Source organism: Aulonocara stuartgranti (assembly GCF_965226115.1).
Source record: "Aulonocara stuartgranti genome assembly, chromosome: 7".
Lineage (NCBI taxonomy): Eukaryota > Metazoa > Chordata > Actinopteri > Cichliformes > Cichlidae > Aulonocara > Aulonocara stuartgranti.
In genome coordinates, this window is record NC_138945.1 from 5,027,599 (window position 1) to 5,054,135 (window position 26,537).

The window sequence follows — 26,537 nt, forward strand, 5'->3', positions numbered from 1 at the left end:
ATAATCATCTTGGGATTTTTCCAAAGAATTTGTGGAATTCTATGGAATATCTACAGGAGATGAAGTCTGTATATAATTAGTTTTAATATGATGTCGTGCTGAAAACCAGGGATGCACCAACATATATCATAATCAATCAAATACTGGTAAATCTGTAAGCATCTCTATTGGTCTTGTTCAAATATATCAGCCAATCTGCCTTTTAGTAAGAGCAGTAGCTGTTGTTTACCCTCCATATATCCATATGTTTGGATACAGTATGCATGCATTTCTCCTCCTGGCACACAAGAGGGAATAAATTAAATGAATCTAAATGATAAAATGTGTATAAATACCCTGAATGTCATCAGTTATCAGCCATGAAACTGCTAGTCAGTGCATCTGTTTTATTTCTAAAAGTGTCAGTCTTCTGCATTACAAGTGCAGATAAATAAAATCATATTTTACGTGTATTTCAGCTGGGGAGGCCCCTGACACGCTGTTGCAATGAATGCTGTCTGCCTGATGTTCTGCTATTGTCCATCTCTGTCACTTTATTCTAAATGTTGATGATGTGAACTCTCATTCTATGCACTTAATGGAAGCCAAACGGTAAAATAAATGAAGTATAACTGCTACAAAAGTGTTCTGACTGATGGGTTTAAATGATACAGACTGGGATTTTTAAACAAATGACCAATTATTAACAATAAACACCATTTTTCCTACTAATGCAAAAAATATTTGAAAGCCTGTGCACAGATCCCCAAAGGTTTTACTACAATTACTCGCCTGCTCATGTATTCATATAAAAGTAGCCGTTTCAGCCGTAAACCTGCTATACATGGGGCACTTAAGAGAATCTGGCAGGAAGGCTGCTCAGGTCAGGAATGTCATACAGGAAGTAGTCTAGAATTAGACTTCCTGTTCGTCCCACTGCTCCTCTGGGTGGAGGCGCCGCTGGGTGTTACGGTGCTCAAGGTGATGACAACAACAAGGGGCAGCGGGTCACGTGATTGAGCTTTCAGGACGGCCGTACGGCTGTGTCGGCAGCCTCATCCTCTGGGTGCAGGGCGGCGATGCATTATGCCTGCCAGAGCTTTGCTAGATTGTGGGGCAGGAATGTAGAACTGGTCTATTAGATCAGTACAGATGGAAGCCAGTTCATTATTCATTACAGCTATGTAAACATGCTCGAACGAAACCATTTCTGCTCGTTAAATTTGAAGTCTTACTAGAGAAATGTGAGTGCGTCAGAGGTTTGTTTTGCTTTTGTAGCCACAGTTTACACTTTGACCTTAAACACATCATAAAATATGCTCTTGAAGAAAGGACACCTATAAGGACAAACTCCCAGAATGTGTGTGATTGTGCCTGTTTAGCAGAGCCGGGTTTTAAACAATGTGTGTTGCAACTTTCTTGAGAACCACTCATCCAAACATGAATCAATTGAAGTAATTTCAGGCAGGAAGGTGTGATAGAAAATTTCTGTAAAGGCAAAGATGAATAAAATGAAATGAAAACATGCCCAGCTCTCTTTGTGGGCACCATCCCTTCAAAGGCCTGTTTGAGGGTTCAAGTCTGGGTTTTAGGATTAAAGTTAGAATTAGGTTTAGGTTAAACTTACAGGTAAAAGGCTCAGGAATTATTCAGTGTCAAGCAGTCAACAGTTACTGTAGAAGAAAACAGTAACAGAGCCTGATTTACCCAAAATCTAAGAATTGGTGTCCCGGACACCTCAAAGTGCTCCACTGCAACAAGCCTACTAAGTTTAAAGTTGATTGGACAAATGAAACACAGTGCAATATACTCTTATTTTTATCTGTCCCCTCACTACATTTTTGGACTTTTACCCATCTTTTAAACTCCCACACCGTCTCAGCTGGTTTTACTGGCTGTGGACCTGAGGTGATGTGAGGCAGCACTCCTCAGCAAATGCTGTTAGACTCATTATGCTGCTGAAAATTTAATGACGCTTAAACCAGATGGTGTGCTGTGCTGTATCCATGCTGGTTGCGCATCATATACACTGTTGACTATAACTATAACTGAAGCATGTTCAAGGCAGCAATGTATTGCTTTGCAACCACGAGATGGTGACATATTTTCCTCCAGCAGACCGGAAAGCCTGAGGTGTAAAGGTCTCAGTAGTAATATCTGATTTCATCCTGCAGGGCCGCTGTGAGTTCATATAAGACTCTGCAGCAGAAGGAGCGACCAAGCATACAGCGACACAGACGGAGGAAGAAACACTTGACTGCACTGAGCCCTGCTGTCAGTGTGACAGGAGCAGGGAACGTCAGGTCAGCGGCCCTGTTGTCCTTATCAGTGTCGTCCCACCCTGACAGGAATACATTCTGCACAACATCCTGGTGCGTCATCCTCAGCTCTGTTCCTTACATGGCTCTGGAGGAAACGGTGCCTGTGTGGTAAAGATACAAGAGCTGATGGTGCCCAGAGTTGTCTGGGTAGTGTGCTTAAAGTAAGAGACAAAATGAAGCTTATAATGATACCTGTAATTTATCACATAAACTTCAGTTATTTTTTTAAAGCACCTTCCAGCTTATTGATATGGTTCATCCTAATTTCTCACCAACACAATAATATAAGCTGCCCGTGGGTCCACAAACAAACCCAAAATGAACTTCCTTTAGTAGTTACTTGAGGCTGGTTCCAAAAGTGAATCAGTCTCATGTTAAAATCCTAAACTTGCCCAATATAGGTAGGTCTATGGTCTGTGAATAACTTAATACTGGGTGAATTTAATAATGGTATTAAAGGTATGTGGATGTACACAAGGAGCTGTGAGCTGCATGTTGTCCTTAGCACTTAGCTACTTAGCACTATTAGCAAGTGGCTATGTGTTGCACTTTCTTTTGGTGCAGCGTGCTAAATTATAAACAGGCTGGTTCTTATATAGTGCTTTCCTACAATTTTGCACTTTTATATGACATCTTATTCACATAAGCATTGTTTTATCTATGCCTAATAAGATTCACACTCCAGCGAGCGCATCGGAGAACAACCTGGAGTCCAGCATCTTCCTCAAGGATGCTTTGGCATGCAGACTGGCAGCCAGGGTTTAAACCGCCACCTTGCCAGTTAGTAGGTGACCTGCTCTACCTTCTCAGCTACTAATACCCCGAACTAGCTAGCATTAGCCAATATTTACTACTCCACCTTCTCATGCAACTATGGTCTGTTCTGGCTCCAAAGAAGTCAATATGCTGGCAGCCAAAACACTAATGTTAAAGCTTCAAAGTTCCAAAGTAGTGGACAATATTGCAGGGACTACTGCTATCTTTTATATACAGTCTAGTAGCTAATGCAAAGATCTATGCTAACAAAACTTGTGAAAAATAATATGAAACCTACGCAGGTAGTGTTTCTAGAGATCATGCAACAATGGGATGGTGTTTTTAAAGACAAACTCTCTTTTAAAGATCTGGAAGAGTTATTAGTTTGTGAAGGTTCATTTTGCATTTTTCTGATCTCAGTCTGTCGACACCAGATATCACAAGTGAGCTGATTCTGACTGAAGCATTTATTTTAAAAAAAAGTCTTTTTGGCTTGAAATGGAACCAGCTTTTACTAAATGAAGCTGATGTTTAATAAATAAGACTTTAAAGTAAGTAAAGTGGCCTTTTGTTTTCCTCATTGAGCTCTTTTTGCAATCAGAGTTTTGCCTTCTGCTGGGCATCAGAAGTAATCCATTTAAATTTCTTCCTCACTGACTTCAAGTTTCAGGCCTGGTAGCCTTTTCCATCTTCTATATACAGCTATATTCACAATACAGCTGATTTACATATATATCTCCCCTTTTTTGTCAGCCAGCTGCATAAGGAAGCATTAAAAAGTGATTTTAGTTGTAGCTCATAAACACTGCACACCAGCTATCACTCATCTCACATCTCACCAGAGATTCAAAAGAAATCCAGTCAGTTTTCTGGGTATGTGCGATTTCAGCGAACCATCAAAGAGAAAGTTACACCCACACTGCTCCGGACCCTCGATGGGCTGAGGTGGGTCAATGGAATATTTTCAAAAGCTGAGCGAACACTGAAATACCGACCCAGTGGTGACAGATTTGCACACTCTGGAGGCCATTTGTGGAAAACTTTTATTTCGAGTAAGGAAAAAGATGCTCTAAAAGGGAAGCTACTGCTTTTTTGTCTTATTGTCTTTTCTTCATCCGTGTGAACCAAAAGCTCAGACTTCAGCTTGTTCTACTTTTGACTCTGTGTGATGTCATAGAGAATAGATATATCTAATGCGATCGTTAGACCTCATTAAACTTCAGGAAAGCTACTCTAGTAGATTCAAAACATTTCTCAAGTCCACAAAGAAATGTGGCTAAAAAAAACTTCACCTGGTGCAATCCACGTCTGATTCTTTGTTTGGAGATGCAGCTCTCACACATTAAACAGGCCACATCAGTCATTCTCAGCCTTTCTCAAAGTCCGTTTCAGTTTGGTTTGTTATTCGATCTGCAGAGCACCCGTGCCGAAATGCTAAACTCGCTTGAGGAAATCAGTAATGCAGCACCAAAAGATGATGGGAGACTGTGTTTGTGCTGGCTCCGGCCACGGGGCCACTTGGCACGCTCCTCGCTGTGTTGTGAAGAGGTCCGGGAAGCTTGGAGGCGTAAACAGGGCGGCGGGGTCAGAGGACTCAACTGGTCCGCAAATAAACAAACTGTCCTCGGGGGCAGTAGCCGGTACTGGTGAGACAGCTGCAGAGGATCAGAGAGGGTCAATGACACGTGCTGTTTTTGTTGAGTGGAAATTTTCAACACATTTTGTTCCACAACAGTTTATCCAGAACTTGACTAAATCATCTGAGACACCTACAAAGTGCCTTCCAATACAACACTACTCATCAAGGACTCCATTACTTGTTGGCTCTGTTCTTTTCCACTGGGTTGTAAGATAATGACTTGTGCATTATACATTGTTTCTTCTGTTAAGTGGTTTCCCTTTGAGTCGAGGAGACTCTCAGACTCCTGGGGGGGGGGTCCTCTGGAACACCAGGTCCATTCGCTGTGCCCCCCCACCCCCACCCCATGTGCCACCATCTGGATTGTTTTCCTGCTCTCCTCCCCTCGTCATCTTTCCCTTGTGATGCTTTCGCGTCACATGGGACATTTTTAAGATGCCATAACAAACAATCGTTTCAGTGTTGTGACTGAAGTGTACCATGGGATACAGTGTTATTTGATAACACATGGGTTAAGCAGCGATGTGTTTATAGGTGCGACATATCACCAACAGCTGGGTGAAGCAAAAACTCTAAGTACTGAAGTTTCAGTTAAATTTGTGCATTTATTCTTGATCTTGTTGTCTTTTTTTGTAGCTCTTATCCATTTCACGCAGTACCTCTTGGTGCCTGTTAAATCTAGAATTTAAAATCCTTAATTAACACAACTCTTGAATGATTAAGCCCCATCATATCCTAAAGACCTCATAGTTTGATAGTTTCAGACTGTCCACTTCTTTGAGGTTCAAAAAGTAGAATGGGTGGCAGAGACTTTGGGTATCAGTTGCTCCCAGTTGGGTTGAGGAAACAGACAGCCTCTGTAGTTTTAAGATGACATATCAAACTTTTCTTTCTGCCAAAGTTTTTGGTTATCGCTGGTACTTGTGCTGTGATCCACTTGTTAACTGATGATCTAATGATATGTTTCCAGGTCCAAATGATGGATGTGGCCATGGTTGAGTATATCCTCCTCTTAATTTAGTTCACTGAATTTTATTTATACAGCACCAAACCACAACAACAGTCGCCTCAAGGTGTGACTCGATGTTTCATGCTTTGCTCTCTTTTTATTAGGATAGTTCATGTGATTTGGTAGTGATGGCAGCAGCATGGTGGTGCAGTGGTTAGTGCTTTTGCCGCCCAGAAAGAAGGTCCTTGATTCAAATCCATTATCTACCTGGGTTCTCTCCAGGTAATCCAGCTTTCTCCAACACTCCAAAGACATGCATGTTTGGCAAATTAATGATTCAGAATAACAGAGAGGAAATATCTGAAGCCCTCTCCTTTGTTCTTTGTCATGTAACGACATGATCAACAGTCCAGCTGATGTTTTGTTGTGAGCCACCGTGTTTCACCAAATGTTTTGAAATATTTTAAATTGTGCAAACATGGATTTGCCTCTATCATACTGCTCGCCATGAACTGCAGTCAGTTTAACTCATTAGATAAACTTCATAAGTCCTCCCAGTGTGCTTTGTGGGATCATACCACTCGACATAAGACATCCTCCACCTTCTTTTCACTCCACATGTGTTTATATGTTGTTATTACTACCACTTTTACCATTATGTCTCCTGTATTGTCTCCTCACCCTGAACTCCCTGAGTCGAGTTCTGTTCGACGTCACTTCCTTTTAAAGGGGAGTTTTTCCTCCCCACTATTGGCAAGTGCTGCTCACGGGGAATCTTCTAATTACTGGGGTTCTCTCTAACATCATGGGGTCTTTACCTTTAAAAAAGTAAAAAAGGTATGACGGACTGTTGTAAAAATGAAATTCAATTCCTCTAGTTGAAAGAAAACGCTAATAATCAACTATTTATTTGCAATTGTTTTGTTGGCTATAAAACTAGAAACAATCACCTCTAACAGCATTTACCATCTTCTGCACAGGCTCCTGAAAGCAGCACATCACCCTATACCCTCCCTTTCTCCCCCTCCCTCCCCTCTCTTTCCACCCTCAGGCATTATTCTCTTCCTTTAACTCCCCCTCCTTTCCTGCCGGCCTCTCAGCAGAGGATGTGTCTGGAGAGAGAGTGTATGTGTGTGAGAGAGAGGAAAAGAGGAAAGCCTTCAGTAGAATGGATATGTGCCTTCTCTCCTCCACCCTTTCTTCTCCTTCTCCTTCTTCTTCTGCTTCCTCCTCTCCTCTTCCTCATCAGTGTCTTCCTTCACTGTCTTCCATCAGATCTGCGCCCTGGGCACCTTCAGCACCGGCCCTCAGGGGAAAAGGAGACTCGTCGGGTGGATGGGCGGCTAAAAACTGAACTCCAATGTCAGCTGGGGATCAGAAGAATGGTGGTGACAAACCAGAAGGTAATGGGACACACACACACACACACACACACACACACACACACACACACACACACACACACACACACACACTGCTTGACTGTGGCCAACACCCACTTCTTCTAAAGCCTCTTAACAGCTAGAACCAAAACAAAGCTGTGCGTGAGGCTGCACTCTTACTTCTCTGTGAGAGAAATGAATGAACACACCAGAGGAGTTTGCCTCACACTGATGGATTGATTTGTAGTGACTGATGAAATATTGAAGAAGCCAGTGCTTGTGAGATACAGGATTCTCCCTGTGTCCAGTGTTTCTGCTGGGGGGCGAGAAAACTACAGACTCTCCAACTGTGTTTGGGTATAAAAGTTTAATTTTCTCATGACGCAATTTCAAACCTGTGAATGTTCAAATATCCATTTCACGAGGGCTTTAAAGATCTTGTATAACTGAAAGCTCCACTGCAGCTGCTGAAGTGACCGTGTGCTGTTGTGTTTAATGTCAGAAATCTCAGATATGCTGAGAACAATGACCCACAAATGTAGATGTATGCAGCCACCCGCTACATGAAGTCTACATTTTGGAGCTCTAAGTTAGCTCGGTTAGCAAGCTCCTGGCATAAACTGAATGAGTGCACAGACACAGATACCTGCTATTTAGTTATGTTATGCTAAGTAATATAAAAAACTGCAAAAAACACAAAATGCTAGATTGAACTAAAGCAAAAGCTTCTTGGACACACTGTGGGTCATATTCCTTGTCACATAATTCCATTAAAATGGTCCAAACAGCACAAACCTGGTTGAGAGTTCCAGCTCAGGAAATTAGAAGAGGTGAGGCCAACCTAACAGTATCCAGTCTGTTATTAAGGGGAAAGTGCCTCTTCAGATAGAGGATTGGAGTCGATGTGGATTGAAAACACTGTAGCTTCTGCATCAGCATGTTTTTGTTGTTTGTACCTTCTTGGTTTTCTTATCACACATATATGATAAGAAACAGCATCTTTAGTTGCAGCCATCTGAAAATGTCAGCTAAATTGATCTCACTCCTTTCCACTTATATTTGACTTTTAGACCAACTACTGAACATTAAGTAGCAGCTTTAAACTCATCAGGATCTTCTCATATAAAATCAGCAGTAAATCATTTTCTGCAATCTTTGCAAAATCGTTATGAATCAGGTCTGTCTAATCGCCGTCGGCAGTTAACGATCATATTGTCCATTGTGCTGCAGATCTGTAACCTTTCAACCTCCAGAGTGCCAGAAAGCCAGGCGACCCAGCGCAGCACATTGCTGTCTGCTGAGTCACTAACCAGTACATTATTCCATTAAGACCAATTATGTTGTGTAATTCCAATTGAGGCAGTCATGTGATTAACTGTGTTCTAGCTGACTCACAGATGAGATATGATATCCTGCTTACCTGACAGGCACAACACAAAGAGTCTGGGCTATAAAATAGTCCCTCCATTGGGACAGGGAGAATTGTTTGACTGCGCAGCACTTCCCATTCCCGAATTGTTGGGTAACTCGGGATATGCTGGAAGCTATGTACATTTTTAGGCATTGTCTCTTTTTACTATATACAAGGAAGACAAGAATCCTGATTCTTGTCACTTCACTGAAGTCTTGGAATCACCTGATCTTTCACCCAAGAGACAGGGGGTCATGTGTATGATGCCATTTTTAGACTCGATAGAAGAGATATATTTCACAGAGGATGATAAATGTGGCAGGAGGGAAAAAGGAAGACCTCAGACAAGCTTTGTGGAATTAGTGAAGGAGGACATGTAGAGGAGGATGTCAGGGACATTGTGAGATGCAGGCAGATGATCTGCTGTGGCCCGCTCAGTGTTGTATTTATGTCTTGATGCATGCTCAATCATCCAGTAAGGAAATCCGCCCCCCAAAAAAGTTGATTCTGTTTATCTGGACGTAGCGTTTTGTGGGAGAAAAGTTTTGTAACTCATCTAAGTGACTTCTTCAGTCTCAGCTGACTGCAGGTTTCCCCAATCTTTTAACAGTACATTTGCATAATGACTGAAACCAGTGCTACTAACGAACAGTGGGCTGTGAGGTCAGTTCCTTGATCATTAATATGCAAATTGTCATGACCAGTGATCAAAGCTCATTGATCAATGGCCATGAGTACCATTCACAGAGAGTTGGGGAATGGCTGCAATCACAGCATGTAAGATGGTGAAAGATGTATCCTTAGGCCCCCTCCTCGATTCAGAGATGGTCTTTCCCTTTTCACATAAATGGCCTCCTTGACTCTGCGCTCAAACCAGCGTTCCTCCCTGTCCAGGATGTGTACATCCTCATCCTTGAAAGAGTGTCCACTGGCCTGTAGGTGTAAACAGACTGCAGAGTCCTGGCCTGACGAGGTGGCTCTTCTGTGTTGTGCCATCCGCTTCGCCAGAGATTGTTTGGGTTCCTCAATGTACAAATCCTGGCAATCCTCCTGGCACTTAACAGCGCACACTATGTTACTCTGTTTGTGTCGAGGGATTCGATCCTTGGGGTGGACCAATGGTCTTTGATCAGTGGTCATGGCAATTTGCCTATTAATGAAGAAACTGACCTCACAGCCCATTGTTCCTTCAGTGGTGCTGGTTTCAGTCATTGTGCAAATGTACTCGTTATAAAGTTTGGGAAACCTGCAGAGAGCTGAGACTGAAGAAGTCATTTGGATGAGTGACGAAACGTTTCTCCTACTGAAAACGCTACGTCCAGATGAACAGAGTCAACCTTTTGGGGGATGTTTTATCTATAATTTCTGAGGGTTGATATGAAGGTTTATCTGCAAAGTGTATTGACGATAACTATATTCTAGGAAAGTGTAAATAGGGGTTAGGTTTCTCTGTGTTGGTACTCAGTTTGTTAAATTGTATCTATTATTTATATTATTTCCTCTGTCTTCATTACATTTTGATTAATAAGGCTTTAAAGTCAAAGCTGTGTTAATGGTATAATAAGCGAAAGTTCACCAGCTCTCCAAAATAAAAATCTCATAAGAAGTCTGTATTTTTCCTCACTGAATGTAATGTTCTGTGGTGGGTAGCTCAATACTGAACATTCAGAGAAAATTATGGGAGAATATTTGGGGGCAGCTTTGGGAGCCGTAACAAAATCAGAGTGTACTTTTCTTGTGCTGGTAAATGAGAAAGCGATTAAAAAAAACATTAAGTGAGGCAATCCATAATCGCTCTTGACAGGCTGCTTCCCAGCTGGGAACAAATCTCATCACTGCACATTTCTGCACGAGCATTTCTCTGAAGCAGAGCTGCTGTGACAGAAATAATGACGCTGCCGAGGGAGTGAAACTTCTCTTCTAGCACATAATCGAGCCAATTCAAGCTCCTCTGTCATGGGAAAGGTTGTGACCAGCTTTCAAAACTTCCTTCAAATGATTTTAAACTGTGACATTTAGAATCACTCGTTCACTTGGAGCCCAGTTTGTCTAAATATGATCAAATACTGTTCCCTGTAGTAACGCAGCTAATCTCATGATGGTAATAGCCCTGAACTATAGTCACACCCAGTGAGTATAAGGCGTTTAACATGTTGTCTCTGCATTTCCGCTTGCACTTTAAAGTTTTCTTGCATGTTTTGTGTGTTTATTCCTCTGTAAGAAACACACAAACAAACACACAGTTCTTTTGCTGTAAAGAACCGCGGGATACCAGAAGTATCTTGAGTGTTGCAGGGGAAAGTGTTTTTAAGTCAAACAGAAACCTTTGACGGTACACAGCTGCCTCTGTTGGTCTGATCAATATTAAAATGAGGACGTGAGCTCTGGTTTTCTGGGGGACAAAATATACTGTTTGATCCACTGTTTGATCCACTGCAAGCACAAGAAAGTTATCAGAGGTAAAAAATAAATAAATAAATAAAATAAATGTTAAAATATGTCAGATTCCTTTTCCCTCAATCGATGAAGTTAAATGTTTATACAAGTTGAATATTTTAACTTTATGCTGTATTATTTGATTCTCAGCTGTTATATGGAATCAAGCATTTTCGTTTTGTTACTGAGTTTATTGGACTCTTTAGATGATGGGTCCACTGGATTGCTTTGCCAGGTGTGAAAACTGCAGTGAAGTCACTGAGTAAGTCGTTACTCACATGAATTAAATGTCTCACTCTCCCTTTTGTTGTGGTGCTAGCGTTACTGCGTAGGAGTGAAGTTGCCTTAAATGTTAAATATTGTTTTAATCAAACATTTTGTTTGAATCAAGAAGAAATAAAGTACATATTTTTTTGCCTTTCCACTGTGATCTCTATATTGTAGATGATTCAATATGGAAAACCTGAGGGAGTGATGTTTTTCACTTGAGTTTACGGTTGTACGGCTTGTGGCTCATGGACAGTTTCTGAATATGTTTTTTTACACTTAAAGGAAGGGAAGTATTTATGTACAAAGAAGAGCACCAGGTAGCATTATTTTTTCATATAGGTACTGTCCTTGAGCTAATTAATAAACTGTGTTAAAATATTACTATCAAACGGACTTATTACAATTTTTAAGGAAGGTGTAAAGAAAGGGAGGACAAGAGAGGTCCTTTTCGATCAGATGGAGAGCAGCTTTCACTTGGTCCCCCTTGTTGCTTCCCCCCTTGCTCTGCTGTGTGTCCGCTCCCCTTGACTGTGCTGACCTCCCATCTTTAATACCATGTGACCGAGCAGACTTTTATCATTTCCTTGATTTGGAAGGTGTGGGTAGGAAGCGGTGGCATGCGGTGAGTTTTGCAGTAAGGCGAACAGAGACTTGAGTAGTATCTGTCATGGTTAACTCTCAATATTAAAATATGAATGTTGTGTCATGATCCTGGTTTTTTGACCCTGCCCGTTGGCTTTTGGAATTTTTTTAGTTGCGGACTTTTTAATCCTTTATTTAATGCCCCTCTTTGTATCCCTCTTTGTACACTCTTGACCTTTGACTTTAGTGTGGTGTATGGGTAGCAGTTAGTATTTTACTTAGAGATCAGATTATACAGGGTTTTCCTTTGTTTTTTCTTAGCGTTCCCATTAGTGACTAGTTTGTATATTAGTGTCATTGTTTGGATGTTTGTTACTTCCTGTTTTATTTTGCTAGTCTCTTATCTCATGTGCATTTTGTTTAGTTTTATTTCCCCTTGTCTCATTAGATTCTGTTTTCCAACTCCATCATGTCATGTGGAGTGTTGGCAAACCAGCTGGTTAAATTAAATACTGTCAGACATTCTCATAGATACTTATTTAAAAGCACTGTTGACACTGCACCTAGTCAACTTGCCTATTTTATGGTCAGAGCTGCCTTCCCCTCTCTACCGTCGTCACAGCTTTTCTTGCTAATGTAAGAAGTTATTAACAACTTTTTTACTCTACATGACTCATGCTGGCCAAGGTGGTTAGCAAGACCAAACTCATCACTGATGCTAAATCACTAAAGCTCATTTAGTTGCTATTGCTAGCTGTGTTTCCAAATGTAGTGCATGTCATAGCTGATCTCAGAGCAGTGAAGGCTGAGCCAGATTGTTTCACACACTCCCGTCCCGTCAGCGAAAAACCAGAGTTTATCCACCAGAAAAAAAGCTGCTGTCTTCCACTTGCCCAGCTCCTGCATTGTTAATGGGAGATGAGCACAAAATTAGCACAAATAGATGAGAAGCTTTAAGATCAAAGTGAAAGGAAAAATCACTGTTTTTCAATTTGCATCTATTTTTAGATTTGATGAGGAAAGCACTGCTTGCCTTGCTTGCCCTGACAGGATAACAGTGGTAGGAAGTAATATTTATTCAAAAATAAAAGTTTGCAAAAGAAAAACAATAATTGTAAATACTTAAAAAACACAGAATTAAATGTTAAAATTACTTGCACTGTATGCATAGATTTATTGCCGTTGTATCAATCAAGCATTACCGAGTGAAAGTCATGTCAATGCAGCAACACACCCGACGTGTTGTTTCTTAGCTTTGTTATTCCAACATAGAGGTAAAAAATAAAACAGAATCTCAGTGGCTGAACTGAGATGGAAATAAAATGGAACAAATGTAGAACATCTTATTATAATAAAACATACATAATAGTTTAACTAACATCCATAATTTACTACTGCAAAGCTAGAACTTCTCTGACATGTCTAATGCAGTATAAGTTGGCGCGTGCAGATTAAAACAGATCAACATAATATAATAAACGGTGAACTTAAACCTTTGTTTGTGTTTTCTTGTCCTCTTAGAGAAATGTGCAACGACAACTCAGAACAAAATTATTCCCTGTGATGAAACATTTCTGATAGTGGTCATTTCCAGGATTATAATGCCCCCCACTGATAGGACATAAGGGCTCAATGCTTTGATGAGGATGAAAATGATATGAGAAAATGAAAATGAGATTCACTAAACACCTAAGGGAGATTTTGGAACATCAAAATACCAAATGAGGGGATATGTTTTGGAAGAGTGGTGTTCCTTCCCTCCTGTGGAGTCCTGAGACTTTGAGCTTTGAAGCTGTTCTAGTGACACAGGATGGCTCAGCAGCTTACTAACACGGCTCAGAGTCTTTTATATATAAAAATAAAATGTAATTTTTATTCTTTACATTTTACCCAAACATGAACTTAGAACTTAGTATTTTTAATATATCTTGTGCTAGAAGCAAGTAGTGGATAAAACACGCCTCTTTGCGGTGTGTGTGACACTGACTGTATATAAAAGATGTTTGTAGCTTTGAGGGCTGAAGTTAATTAAACCTGCATTCTATCTAATGGCCAACAGGGGGTGTTTCAAACACAACAGACTGGAACAGAACAGAAAGGCCAGGAGGAATCAACCTGCTGCTCACTTCCTCTATGACTTCAGTAAAAGAGTTTATCGTCTCAGTCACAAGTTTCAACACTGTGATGTTCATGGTGTAAATTACAGCTTGAAAAGACAATAAAACAGAGTATGCTTAAGGGCAGGCCTGCCTCTTTATGGGCGAGTTGCTTCACTATATCTCCCTGCCTGATATTTTCTTCTCTTTGTCTCTCAGACATGGTGCCACAGCCTGAGGTGTGGCCTGAGGTGGAGAGGGCAGAGTGTTTGGCCCGCGGCGCTGCCCTGAAGTGGGCGTCGGGTGTTTTCTGTCGGCCTGAACATCTGGAGCGACTCAGTCAATACAGGAAGAGAGAAAGTCAGAGGACAGCGTCCGTTCACACCAGACTGAAGGTGACAACACAGTCCACAAGTACGCATCAATGCACAATAATGGAGCAGTAGTTTAAAGCAGTTTAAATTATCCCAATAAGGCACATAAAAGAAACCTAATCTACTCTTCCTTATTTTCTGTTGCATACAGTGCTGCAAAAAATATTTGCCCCCTTCTTGATTTCTTTCTTTTTTTCTTATTCGTCACACTTAAATGTTTCAGGTCATCAAATAAGTTGTAATTATAGTTATAACCCAGTTCAACAGAAAATGTGTTTTTAAAGTAATGATTTTATTTACTGAGGTGAAAAAAGCTATCCAAAGCTACCTGCCCCTCTTCTTAAATCATGAATTAACTTTGATTTTTTATCTTGGAAAGCTGAGTTCAAGTTCCGTTGCCACACCCTGGACTGATTACCACCAGACCTGCCGACTCAAGAAATCACTTGAGATTTCAATGAACAGCACATCATTCTGCAATCTAAAGAGACAAGTGAGAAACAAAGTCACTGATGTCTATTAGTCTGGAAAAGAAAGATATTTCTAAGACTTTGGGACTCCACTGAATCATTATCAACACCACTTGGAACAGTGGTGTTGATAATTACCCTAAAAGTTCGTCGATGACTCATCCACGAGGTCACAAAAGAACCCAGAACAACATCAAAGACCTGCAGGCCTCACTTGTCTCGGTAGAGGTCAGAGTTCATGATTCTTCAGTAAGAGACGAGGAAAAAAATGGCATCCATAGAAAAGTTCCAAGGAGAAAACCACTGCTGACCAAAAATCACGAAAACCTTCAGGAGGGTTTTTAGTCCCGTTACATCCAATCACAAGAAAGATGGCATGTAGGGAGGTGGAAGGACAGAGGAAAAGTTTTGCTGTTTTTCCGTTTTTGTAAATAGACCTAACATTAACACTGCAATCCCTTTCTTTCCAGTCCATGGTCCAGTCGTACCTGGAGGGAGTGGGCTGGGGTCTGGAGCAGCTCCGCGAGGCCCGGACTGAGCTGAGGGAAGTGTCACGTGATTTGAAGAAAGCTGGACTGGAGTCTGATCAAAACACAGAGGGGGGAAGATCTCTGGAGAGACTGAGAGAGGTGTCTGCAAACCACAGTCAGCTCCTCACTGCCGTTAGCAACCTGCCACGACTTTACTCCGGTGAGAAGCAGCTGTGTGGATGAAAGTAGGATCCCATGACGAAAGTGACTAACGTAGATGTCCCTGTCATCACGCTTTGCATACATACATGCATACATTTGCCTTAATCCTGTTATATGATGAGCAGATTATTATAACTGGTTTTAATTTGACATGAAAGGACTTTAAATCTAGAGATGACATCATTTTACACAGTTTTATGCTGGAACAGGATTTCAGGAAAACTATTTGAAAGCTGACACTAACACCATAAAACATTTACATTGATGCATTTTGGCAAATTTACTGTGACTTTGTTTGTTTCTGTGTGTTTTTGATTTGAAAACATATAAAAAAGGTGTCCCACTGCTCTAATGTGTATTTTAAGGATACTGAGTTTTCCATGCTGACGCCTTAAAAGCTTTAAAAGTGTGTGAATATGACATTTACGCTATTGCTGGTTGGAAAATCCCCTTATTTTTCTGCCTGATATTCAGAGGTATGTCTGCGTGCCTAAAAGAGGTGTTCTGATTGGCTGCCCTTTGCAGCCATGTTTAAATGGCAGGTGGGTGGGGCTTCTGATGTCACCGTCAGCTATGATGACCGTATTACGGGATATCCACTCATAATGACTTCATACAGAAACTATAGCGCAGTGTAAACCTTTTCAGGTTTAATAATTCTTTTGGTAATTCTTATAGTTCCATGTAAACCACCTCCACATACTCTCTATTGCCCAGTGCGTAGCATGGTGATGGAGACAGAGCGCCTGGTGGAGTCCCGGCGGCTGTTGGAGGCCCATGCCAAGCTGATGGATCTGGAGTACTTGCAGGATGATATTCTATGGCAGCTCAACAAGGCCGCAGGAGGTGCACTCAGCACTGAAGACCAGGAAGTGGTGGCCAAATATTTCTCTGGAGTCCGGCACCTGGTCGATGCACTGGGTGAGGAACTCATTAAGATATGGGAAAATCTGTTCAAGCTCAACCATCATTTTTTGTTAAAGTTCCTCTCCTAGCAGCCTAACAACACATCACTGTTAATCAGATTTACATGTTTCTGTAAAAAAAAAAAAAGACCATTCATTCATATAAGTTGCTTAAAGTTGTTGAGACATGGTTTTAAATAACTGACCTTCAGGCATTTGCAGCTGTAGCAACCAGTTTTGTTCTGGAAAGAAACCTTTAAAAAATCTTTATTGATAAAAGAAAACAAATGATAACATTCAGCGATATTTAGTATGCACCCAGGATATGCAATAAGCTTTACAGTTGACTTTTCTAAAGCAAGAATACATCAAAGAAGCGTGTAGAAAAAGCAGTGTCATGGAAAGAGTGCCATTGGGTATTAGCAGCTTTAATAAAATCTTTAATCCCAGCTTCTGTGGTCCTGATGATGAAAGCACAAAGTCTGCTGGTTGAAACCTGATATCTTCATACTCCACATTCATCCTGGCGCTGCAGGGAAGGAGCTGTGGGCGGTGGTGAGCAGTGCTCTGGCTCTGGCCCGACAAAACCCCACGCCGTTTGTATCCGCTGTGAGGATTGTGGAGCGGGAGGAGGCGCTGGACCAAACTCTGCTGGAGGAGAGGGGAGGCGGCGGAGGCAACAGCAGGCCCCTACCCCCTGGACGACCTCGCTGCTGGAGAGCGTGCTTCTTCAAGGTCAGCGGCACCTGATACAAACACTGTTACCAAGTTTCTGCTTTTGAATATACAAATGTATGTCTCAGTTCACTCATACTCCCAGGTACTAGAGGAGGCGGTGGCGGCGCGGTTTCGCAGTGTTTCCTATCTGCACACACGTGGTCCGGGTCTGGCAGGTCACCTCTCTGCACTGCAGCACGGCATCATGGCCGACCTGGCCACCGTACGCCACCTGCTGGAGCACTGCGTCCCGCAACAATACAAGCTGACTGGAGCCTACTTGAGGGCCAGCCACCGCTGTTTACATGCCCACCTGACACAGGTCGGTGAAATGAACAATGCCACCTCATCATGAATACTACAGATCTGTCTTCTTCTGTCCAGGTCAGTGTTTTTTTAAACACCGACCACCATCACTGTCTACATGTAAGTGATATTTGTGGCCTAGGTTAGCAGCTGGGACCTGGAGAGCGGTGAAATCTTCGCTGTGCTCAACTGGGTGCTGCACATCTACAACAGGTGAGGCTCGTGATCAGAATCTGTATTTTATCCTTTCTCTGTTACCATAAAGTTTTTTAGAGTTTTTCAGGATATTTCTAAGCAGCAGTTTGGAAGATTTTAATCTTGAGCTAATCACAAGATTGGAAGAAAGAAGAAACAAGAGATACAAAACTTTTCTTTCAAATCTCTGTTTTGTTATTACTGTGAAGTTATGGACTTTTATTAGCATGAAACGCCACCCTTTGGCTGAACTCTGCAAACCCACGTTCAGCCATTAATGTCACAAGAAGCCGCGAGTTCATTAATACTTCATTACAATGACTATTAAAGCCACTAAAATCTGAACGTGGCAGTCTTGTTTTGGCAGCCCGGACATGATGGGTCATCCTGAGCTGGTGACGGAGATGGAGAGAGAAGAGCTGAGGCCTCTAATCTCCACAGAGGGACTCGAGCAGCTGCAGAGCAAATACGTGCAGAGTGTTCGGGTGAGCACTGGATACAGTCTGCATATACAGAAGACAGATGTTTTATATATTGAAACTGTCTGTGTTGTTGCATTAAGTACACATAGTCTGTGTGTGTGTGTGTGTGTGTGTGTGTGTGTGTGTGTGTGTGTGTGTGTGTGTGTGTGTGTGTGTCATTGCTGCTGTAGAAGAGTGTATCTGAATGGATGCACAAAGCTCTGCAGGTGGAGCTGCAGGACTGGCAGAGGGACCAGGAGCCAGATACAGACCATGAGGGCTTCTACCAAACAAGCCTGCCCACAATCATCACACAGGTAACCAGTGCTATAAAAACATCAGATAAATACAATCACAGATCCATGACGTGGAGCAAATTTTACACATTTGAAAGTTTCTTTAATAAACCTTTAAATGAGCATCTCACAATCCTCGCATGCAGCATGACTGTGGATTCTGTCCTGGTTTTGGAGCTGGATAATGTAATCACGTGATAATGTAATCACAATGATGATCTTCATCCCTGTCCACACCCTGCAGATTCTGTATGTAATGAAATTATGTGCTTCTTGGAAATGCACTGGCAGAAACAAAGATCTCACATTCTCTGCTATTAAACTTAGTTCAAGTTCCCCACTGAATGTAGAGTTGGTGTGGACTTCTCGGAGTGTTTTATATAACTATGCTGTGTATTTTGTGTGGATTTGTGTGTCACGGTGGTAGATGCTGGAGGAGAACGCCCGGGTGGCTCTGATGATCGGCGAGTCCCTGCGAGATCAGACTATACAGATGGGACTGTATGAGATGGAGAACCTCCTGAACAGGTGTGTGCGCATGGACGTTGTGTGTCTGTGCTCCTGAACATACTGCACCCAGCTTTTGCTTAGTATTTGCTCTTTAGACCAGGTTACACTGTTTGTAGACTTCAAGTCAGATCAAGTTTTATCATTTCCTTATTGCTGCTTTGTACACTCACCAGTCATTTCAGTAGATGCTCCTGTTTAACTGCTTATTAACAAACAATCACGAAAACAACTCAGTGGATTTAGACATACAAACATGGTCAAGGCGACCTGCTAAGGTTCAAACTGCTCTGAGACTTTCAGTCACATCAAACATCAAACATCCATCTCTAGGGTTTAAAGAAAATGGTCCAAAAAGAGAAAATGTCCCAGTTTCTCTAGAAGAGAATGCCTCAAAGTCAAAGCAGAATAGCCAGTGTGGTAGAAGGTTCAGGTTAATGACTCCACTTAACAGAGGTGAGGCCTAGCAAGCATGGATCAGCTCATGCCACCTCTGTCAGGATACCTTTCAGTCAGCATGGATATGCCCCTAAATCCAGTATCCAGCTGGATTCATTAGTCTGTTGGGGTTGACTCTTTTTTTGGAGCATGCCTCTAGTGGGAAGTTAGAAGAACTACAGTTTATGCTCTCCCTGCTGCATTTTTCAGCTCCGGAGGTTTCCTTTTGCAATAATTTTGTGAATCATTACATCTACTTTAACCTCCAGGTTTCGTGAAGCTCTGGTGGAATTCGGAAAGGAGCATCGCAGGGATCTGAGCAACAGCAAAAATAAGTTCTACCTCCACTATCTGCTGGCCTCCATCAGCAACTGCATCATCCTCAAGTAAGTTTGTAGTGGAAGATCAGTGCAGGTGTGGAAGTAAGTAGTCACCACACACAGGAGCTTCTGATTGATAAATGCTCCAGGACGTGCACACTCTCAGTGCTCTCATGTTGAATCGATCCATCATTTGATGGTGTGGGGTCACTTATTATTTCTTAATATCACTTTGAAAAAACTTAAATAGAAATGGAAGAATTCCACTGGGAAGTTCTGAAGCAAAGACATCCCAGTGCCTCTACATGCAGTAGTGGTTCCTTTGCATATTTTTAGACTTTGGACATAATCCCGATGCACAGGTTGAGTCCTGATCTTTATTATGAGTTTAGCTATAAGTCACACAACAGTTAGCCATTAATAATTAACTGTCGTAATGTAATTTTCTGCACACTGGCTTGGCTCTAAAGCCATGACAAAAGAGGAAGATACAGGGTGAAGGCCACTAAATACTAATTTATCTTGGTATCAAATTAAAAATAGACAAAGAAAAACCTAACTGTGAGGTGAGAATCATCAGTAATGATGACGTGTGTATCTGGACATGTTGAGTGGCACAAAGCAAAGATCTGTGTGAAAGAAAAGCCGCTGATGGTCTGAGGAAGGGTGGAGTTTAATTGAGGAAACACTCCAGTTGAGCTGATGTTCTGCTCCACCCATCGGCATGGAAACGTTATAAGCAAGCAAGCAGACCATCACAACATGAGGGTGTATGTCATGTGAGACACAGTGAATAGCTGCGCCTGTGAAACGGTATTTGCTCTAAATGTGATTAATTTCAGGAGCCTCGAAGCACCGCCTTTCAGTTTTCCAGAGATGAAGATCATGGCACGGAATCTGAGTGTCCTAAAAACAGCTTGTTTAGTGCCGTATGAGACAGCTGTAGTGACCTGCCAGATCGGTGCAGTGAACAGTTAGATCGATTTGAGGAGCAAAGATGTGTGTGGTCTCAGAGAGGATTAATCGTTGTTCACTGTCGGTGCAGGAAGTCCACGGAGAGCCTGCAGCAGCAGCAGTCGTCCCAGTCGGCAGGCCAGTTCACTCGCACTCCTCCTAACCCTCTGGCAGCTCTGGACCGGGCGGTGCGGCGGGCGTGCCGGCTTGTCATGGATCAGCTCTTGCTGGATTTGAAGCCTTTCCTCCCAGGCCTGCTCACCCGACCCTGGCTGGCTCAGGGAGACCCGACCCCCAAACTTTGCCGCGTCCTGGAGCGTCACCTGGAGCTGTACTTGCGCGTTCGGCCTCCCTGCCGGCAGGTATCAGATTCAGAGAGCGGTTTAGAAATGTACTGTGTGTGTCGAGGGTAAAGGTGGTCTAAAGGTACAGAACCTAATAACCGAAGAAAGTGTAAATAACCTCCAAAGACAGGAATAAGTCTCATAGTGCATATTTATTTTATACATTCTGTGTGTACAGCGTCTGCAGGAAGAGGCCCAGTGGCTGATGGTGGTGGAGTACGTCAGGGCTCTGATGCAGAAGAGGCTGGTGTGTCGTAGTGGCGAGGAGAGGAGGCAGCTCGCTCAGCAGATGCTTCAGGACGACCAGCTGTTCAGAGAAATCTTCCACAGCCTGGTGGGTATAAAGTACTATTACACAATATTATTACACATGATTCAGAAAACTGTACCAGGTTATGTAACACTGAACAATATCAGTATGTTAAGGTTGAGACTTTGTAGAAATATGAGTACTACATTACTCATACTACAATAAAATGTATTTTATTTAGGCCCGTGCTGGTCAATATTCAATTAATTTAACAGATTAACAAAATACACATGACATGTAACATTATAAAATGAACAAGGACATAAAAATGAAATGAAATGGAACAAAATCAAGTGATAGTTTGAAATAAAAATGAAATAATTAAAATAAGATTAACATAAAAAAAGAGACCAAATCAAAGGATGTAAAAGTAGAAAAGTAATCATGTGAATCATGAAATTACAAATGCATAATTAGATAAACATTGACGTGCAATTTAACTAATTTTTGAACATTTAAACAATATATGATGAATTTTTTTTTTTAATTGAATAATCTAAAGTATAATAAAACTAAAATATGACATAACATAAAGAAATTGAGAAAAAAAATGGAAAAATGTAGAAATAAAAATATATAAATGAAATGAACAAAGTTAAAAAAAAGATGAAACGTGGGATTATAGCTTTATGAAATAAACACATTTTTAAAGCTATATTGTGAAATAGAAACGTAATATGAATTACTGCATGACAAAATTAAATACTTCTAATACTTTTATTGTTAACTACAAATTAATTAATAAATTCATTGGTAGAACAATTATTTTTAAAGAAGTGGTCAAATAAGTTTCTTTGATAATAACACGCTGAGTAGAAAAATCATACATAAGTATTTTATTTACTGATTTATTTATTTAACATTGAGCACTTTGGGGTATTCGTATACATATAGTTTGCCGTTGTACTGCATGAGAATCGTGTTTTCGTCTGCTGCGATGTCTTAACTGAATAATTTCCACAGAATATTCATACCTGTCTGTGCGCGATCACTCAAAGCCACACGTGCATCGATCTGTCTCAGCAGGAAGGTGAAGGGTCAGCACCTGAAGTGAACCCTTTGGCCTTACTCCCTGTCCTGGCCGAATTCATCCGCCTCAAAGACCCCAACATGCTCACACTGGAGGTGTCTGGACTTGCAGCCAAATATCCTGACATCAGGTAATCAGCACCTCCTCCACCCTAACTGCTGCTCATTCTGTAAGCTTGATGTGTAAAACAAATACTGCCAGTGTTGTTCAGAAGAAAGTTGTATTGTAGACGTCATACGTCAGCTTTCAGAAACACCGTCTTTAATAAAGCTGCCACAGCCCTGATTGTCTTTGGTTGTTCAGTGAGTGAAGAAACAACAAACAACAGAACAAATTCTTCCAAAGTGAGCAGACAAAACGGGATGTTTCAAGAAGTCTTTGGGTTGTTTCTGAGGTTTAATTCATCTCATAATCAGTCAGTCAGCACGTTTCAAAGGAGAAAAGCCTTTTTTATGATTGCACGCACCACAGGAGTAGGAAAATAACTTACCTGAACAAAGCTGCAAAACGAAAAACCCAGACTGAACAGAGCCATAACACGAACTCGCTGCCTGCTGACCAATCAGGCCTCTAGAAATTAGCATCACCGTTGGTGGAAGATCTCTCAGACCTCTGTGAGATGACAGCAGGAGGGTTTAAAGTTCTTTAAGCACATCTAAAGTCTTTAATCTTTTTTATTGTTTCTCACCACACAGGTTTGCACACGGACAAAGCCTGACATTTAGTTTTTATACTTAGTCTATACTCACTTTCAGGCTGTGAGACATGAGGCATGATATTAAACAAGGCATAAAGTGTGACATTTATGGAAAAAAGAGTATAATAAGGTGATGTGAATTAAATAAAAATTTGATTTTAGATAAAATGAAATGGTCTGAATTAAAGTAACGCTGTCAGGTGAAAAGGTGAGAAAAATCAATGCGAAATAAATAAACTCATATATAAAACAGAATGATCAAAAGCATAAACATTGTAGAAGGAAAAGCTAAAATCAAGTGACATTGTGAAAGAAAAGGTATCATCAAAGCGATGCCATACGATTTAAAATGATCTGGCTGTAACTCAGGAAGTAGAGCAGGTCATCTGCTAATCGCAAGGTTTGCGGGTCGATCCTTGCCCAAGCCAAATATCCTTGAGCAGGATACTTACCCCAAGCATCCATCGGCGCATGAATGTGTGTGAATGTTACATAGAAAGCACTTACATAGACCTAAGAGCTTGTGTGAATGAGGTGAGTTGTGTAAGGTGCTTTGAGTGCTGTGTAAGAACCAGTCCATTTCCTTTGGTGAATAATGTAGAAAAAGATTTTGTGTTTGTTCTCTCAGTGAGGAGCACGTGTCCGTGCTGCTGGAAATCCGAGGCGACGTCTCTCGGGACATCAAAGGGGCTGTACTGGATTTGCTGGAGCAGAGCGCTCCCCCTCTTCCCGTCGGATACCGACCCATCTTCACTGACATCCTGGTGCCTCCCTCCACCATGGCCTTCTGCCTGCCAACTGCCAAGTGTGCATAGCTGCAGGGGTTTCGTGTAAAAAGCAGGGAGCTCCTAAATAAACACTTAGAAACAGTGCTGAGCAGAGTCTCCAGCTCTCCTTATTTATTCAAGATCTCGGTGATGCACATGAATTTATTTCTCCTCCAGCTTACCAGGGGTTTGAGGTGGCGACTTGCTGGTCCAGGTCTAATATCAGCTGCGAGGCAGGGGTTGTTTTGTTTGCCTTAAGTCTTCTATACTTCCAGAAGTCACTGTCAGAGTTTTCTGCAGTTTATACAACAGAGTTAACAGGACGTGGATGATTTTTAAAGTCCGGTAACAGGACTATTGTGCACTTCATACACTCTCTGTAGCCCCATTTGGATGGAATTTATTTCTCTTTGGCAGGTTGGGTGATTTTATTATCAGTCCTCACCATATATGACTTATTTTTCTCTGGGGATTATATTATGATCAAAGTGAAAAAGTATTCAGCTTCAGGTAAGTAACCTGTTCTCTGAACTCTGTTTTCCACTTTCTCAAACTGTCACATTAACAGCGACCAGACGCCCTGTAGTTCTGTTATTTCTAAGCAAATGATAGAAGATAAATAAATGTGTTCATCTATTAACATTTATTTGTTTTTTATATTTTTCCTACCTGAATGTTCGTGTCCATTACAATGAGAGCGAATTACTAAAGGTAAAGAAATACAAACAGAGAAACTGAGCGACTGGGTAAAGCAAGAAGAAATCCTGAGATTAAAGTCATACAATTCTGAGAAACACACATGTATGATTTGTGGGGGGAAAATAATATCAACACAAGAAAGAAAAGGAAAACAGAATTTTTATGATGGGAAAAACATCAAATTTAACAATTTCCAAGTAAAATGTAGGTAAAATTTATATCTTTCAATTTGTTTAAATATCTTTAAAAGGAAATGTTAGAACACAAGCAACAGCTTTCCAGTCATTAAGAGAAACAACAAACTACGTTTCAAAAGGAGTTTAAATACTGTGATTTTCCCTTAACCTTCAATAGTCTCGATACGCTGTCATATTTTCACAGACTTTAAAAAGCTGTTGATGTTATTCGTGTCCAAATGGGACTTTTGGTTCAGGTTTAAAGTGACAAACAGCACAAACAGGCCTGCACGCTGCCTTCGTTCTTCTTCATTACCCACCATGTTACTGGTTAAACGTTATTTCTGCTTCCTGTCACTTTAAAGAGTCAGCGCTGAGCATTGCTTTGACCTGCATGAGTAAAATCTCACATCAGCATAAACGTTTCTATGTGAAACAAACAATCTGCCTGGATAAACTGCACCAAAGTTTTTTGATCATTTCTTTGTGAGAAAACATTTTTAAGACTCAAATTGCTGCATATTAGATATCTTTATATAAACTAAAAACTTCCTACTGAAAAAAAGACACTTTTAAACTTTTTTTGTGGAGATTTTCTTCTGATTTGAGGGAAGACAGAGGTTATGGGACAGATTTATGATATTGGTGGGCTTCAAACATAAAAATGCTTTGAGTTGAATTTAAATTAAATTGGCTGTGCAGCATGCGTATACACATTAATGCAGCGTGGGTGTTTGGCAGAGTTTGCTCCCCGCTGAGTCAAAGTTACTATGGTAAAATAGATAAAAGGTGTAGTAGAAATTCAGATAAAGCATAACTCTTATGTAATGTATATTGAAAACCAAAGCTTTCAAAATGAAAGAAAAAGACATGAAATAAAGAAATGATCATATAGAAAGTGGCATTATGAAAGAAAAGTGACAAAAAAATAAAAGATGAGAATGAAATTAAACTGAAAATAAGAAATATTAAATACGTGGTTGGATTATTAATAAAAATGAGACACTGATGAATCATTAAATATATAAGTGACATAAAATATAAAAATATGACATGAAACAATGGCATTATGCATTGAAATGTTAAAATTAAGGTGACATAAAAATGGATGATAAATTAGGAAAGTGCATACATTAAAAAAAAGAACAAATGAAAGTGTGCATAAGTTATAGTTTATTATTTAAAGATGAACGTGGTTTCTCTTTGAGATTTCCCAGCTGTGAACATCCCACCAGAGCAGCTGCTCTGTAATCACTCTGAAACTGTGTTTTCATTTTAAGCTTGCTGTTTGTACCAAATGTTGTTTATCTCATTTTTTTAGAAAGTATTTATTGTATTTATGTAACAAAGTCAACTGTTGTCTTTTGTTTGGTGTTTTGTTATTGGTTTTACATTTCTGGTTCAAAGCCTCTAAAGAGCATAAAGTCTGTTCCATAAGTGTTTTAATAAAGTCTTTATCAAGTAAACTTTGTATTTCTATTATTAAAAGCATAAGGCACATATTAAGTATGAAATCACTATCAATCAGCAGATGCAGTGTTATTTATTTATTATGTTCTTTACTTGGCATAAAGTATTTATTTATATCTTGAACTACTGCACTGTAAATGTGTTTGACTTTTATATATTTTGCTAGAGTGTCCTTTATCTTTCTTGCCTCTTAATTCTTCTTTACGGTGTGTGAGAGAAACAGCATTTCATTTTTGCTGGATGTCCTGTACACGCAGCAAACTGACAGTAAAAATCTTTGGATCTCGAGAGAATGATGAAACGTTATTTTGATAATGAAAGCAAGATTTAGGTGTGAATTTTAATTTTATTCATTCAGGTTTTTTTTATTTGCAAAGGCTGTTTCTAGTAACTAATATAGTCACTTTTGAAATCATTTATATTTTTATTTTATGAATTATTATACTGTTTCTTCTTAATATTTTTTTAGCTGTTTAAATTCCTGCTGTCTACTATTTACAGTCTGTTTGGAGCACCCACACTTTCGTTGTACACGTACAATGACAATAAAGGGCTATTCTTTTCTATTCTTTTCTATTCTGTTTTTTT

The 26,537-nt window shown here is 40.6% G+C and overlaps 1 protein-coding gene across 6 annotated transcripts; it reads left to right on the top strand.

Annotated features, from left to right (window-relative positions):
- Window positions 1–909: 909 nt before the first annotated feature.
- exoc3l1 (exocyst complex component 3-like 1) lies at window positions 910–25,945 on the top strand. Of its 6 annotated transcripts, XM_082542685.1 has the most exons (17): window positions 910–960; window positions 2,154–2,282; window positions 6,920–7,047; window positions 14,041–14,216; window positions 15,136–15,355; window positions 16,075–16,278; window positions 16,798–16,997; window positions 17,083–17,301; window positions 17,428–17,498; window positions 17,848–17,965; window positions 18,133–18,258; window positions 18,665–18,765; window positions 19,452–19,568; window positions 20,548–20,818; window positions 20,979–21,134; window positions 22,134–22,270; window positions 23,466–25,945. In XM_082542685.1, exons 3-17 carry the CDS (start codon window positions 7,005–7,007, stop codon window positions 23,650–23,652), a joined length of 2,346 nt encoding a protein of 781 aa, XP_082398811.1. In that variant the 5' UTR covers window positions 910–960; window positions 2,154–2,282; window positions 6,920–7,004; the 3' UTR covers window positions 23,653–25,945. The 6 variants fall into 6 exon arrangements, with proteins under 6 accessions (XP_082398811.1, XP_082398813.1, XP_082398812.1 ...); XM_082542687.1 differs by lacking the exons at window positions 910–960; window positions 2,154–2,282 and adding an exon at window positions 2,447–2,461; XM_082542686.1 differs by lacking the exons at window positions 910–960; window positions 2,154–2,282 and adding an exon at window positions 2,983–3,084.
- Window positions 25,946–26,537: the final 592 nt, after the last annotated feature.

Coding starts and splice junctions, on each gene's coding strand:
- exoc3l1 (XM_082542685.1), top strand. CDS start 7,005: ATGTCAGCTGGGGATCAGAAGAATGGTGGTGACAAACCAGAAG. Junction 18,766..19,451: donor ATGGAGAACCTCCTGAACAG/GTGTGTGCGCAT, acceptor TTTAACCTCCAG/GTTTCGTGAAGCTCTGGTGG. Junction 22,271..23,465: donor GCCAAATATCCTGACATCAG/GTAATCAGCACC, acceptor TTGTTCTCTCAG/TGAGGAGCACGTGTCCGTGC.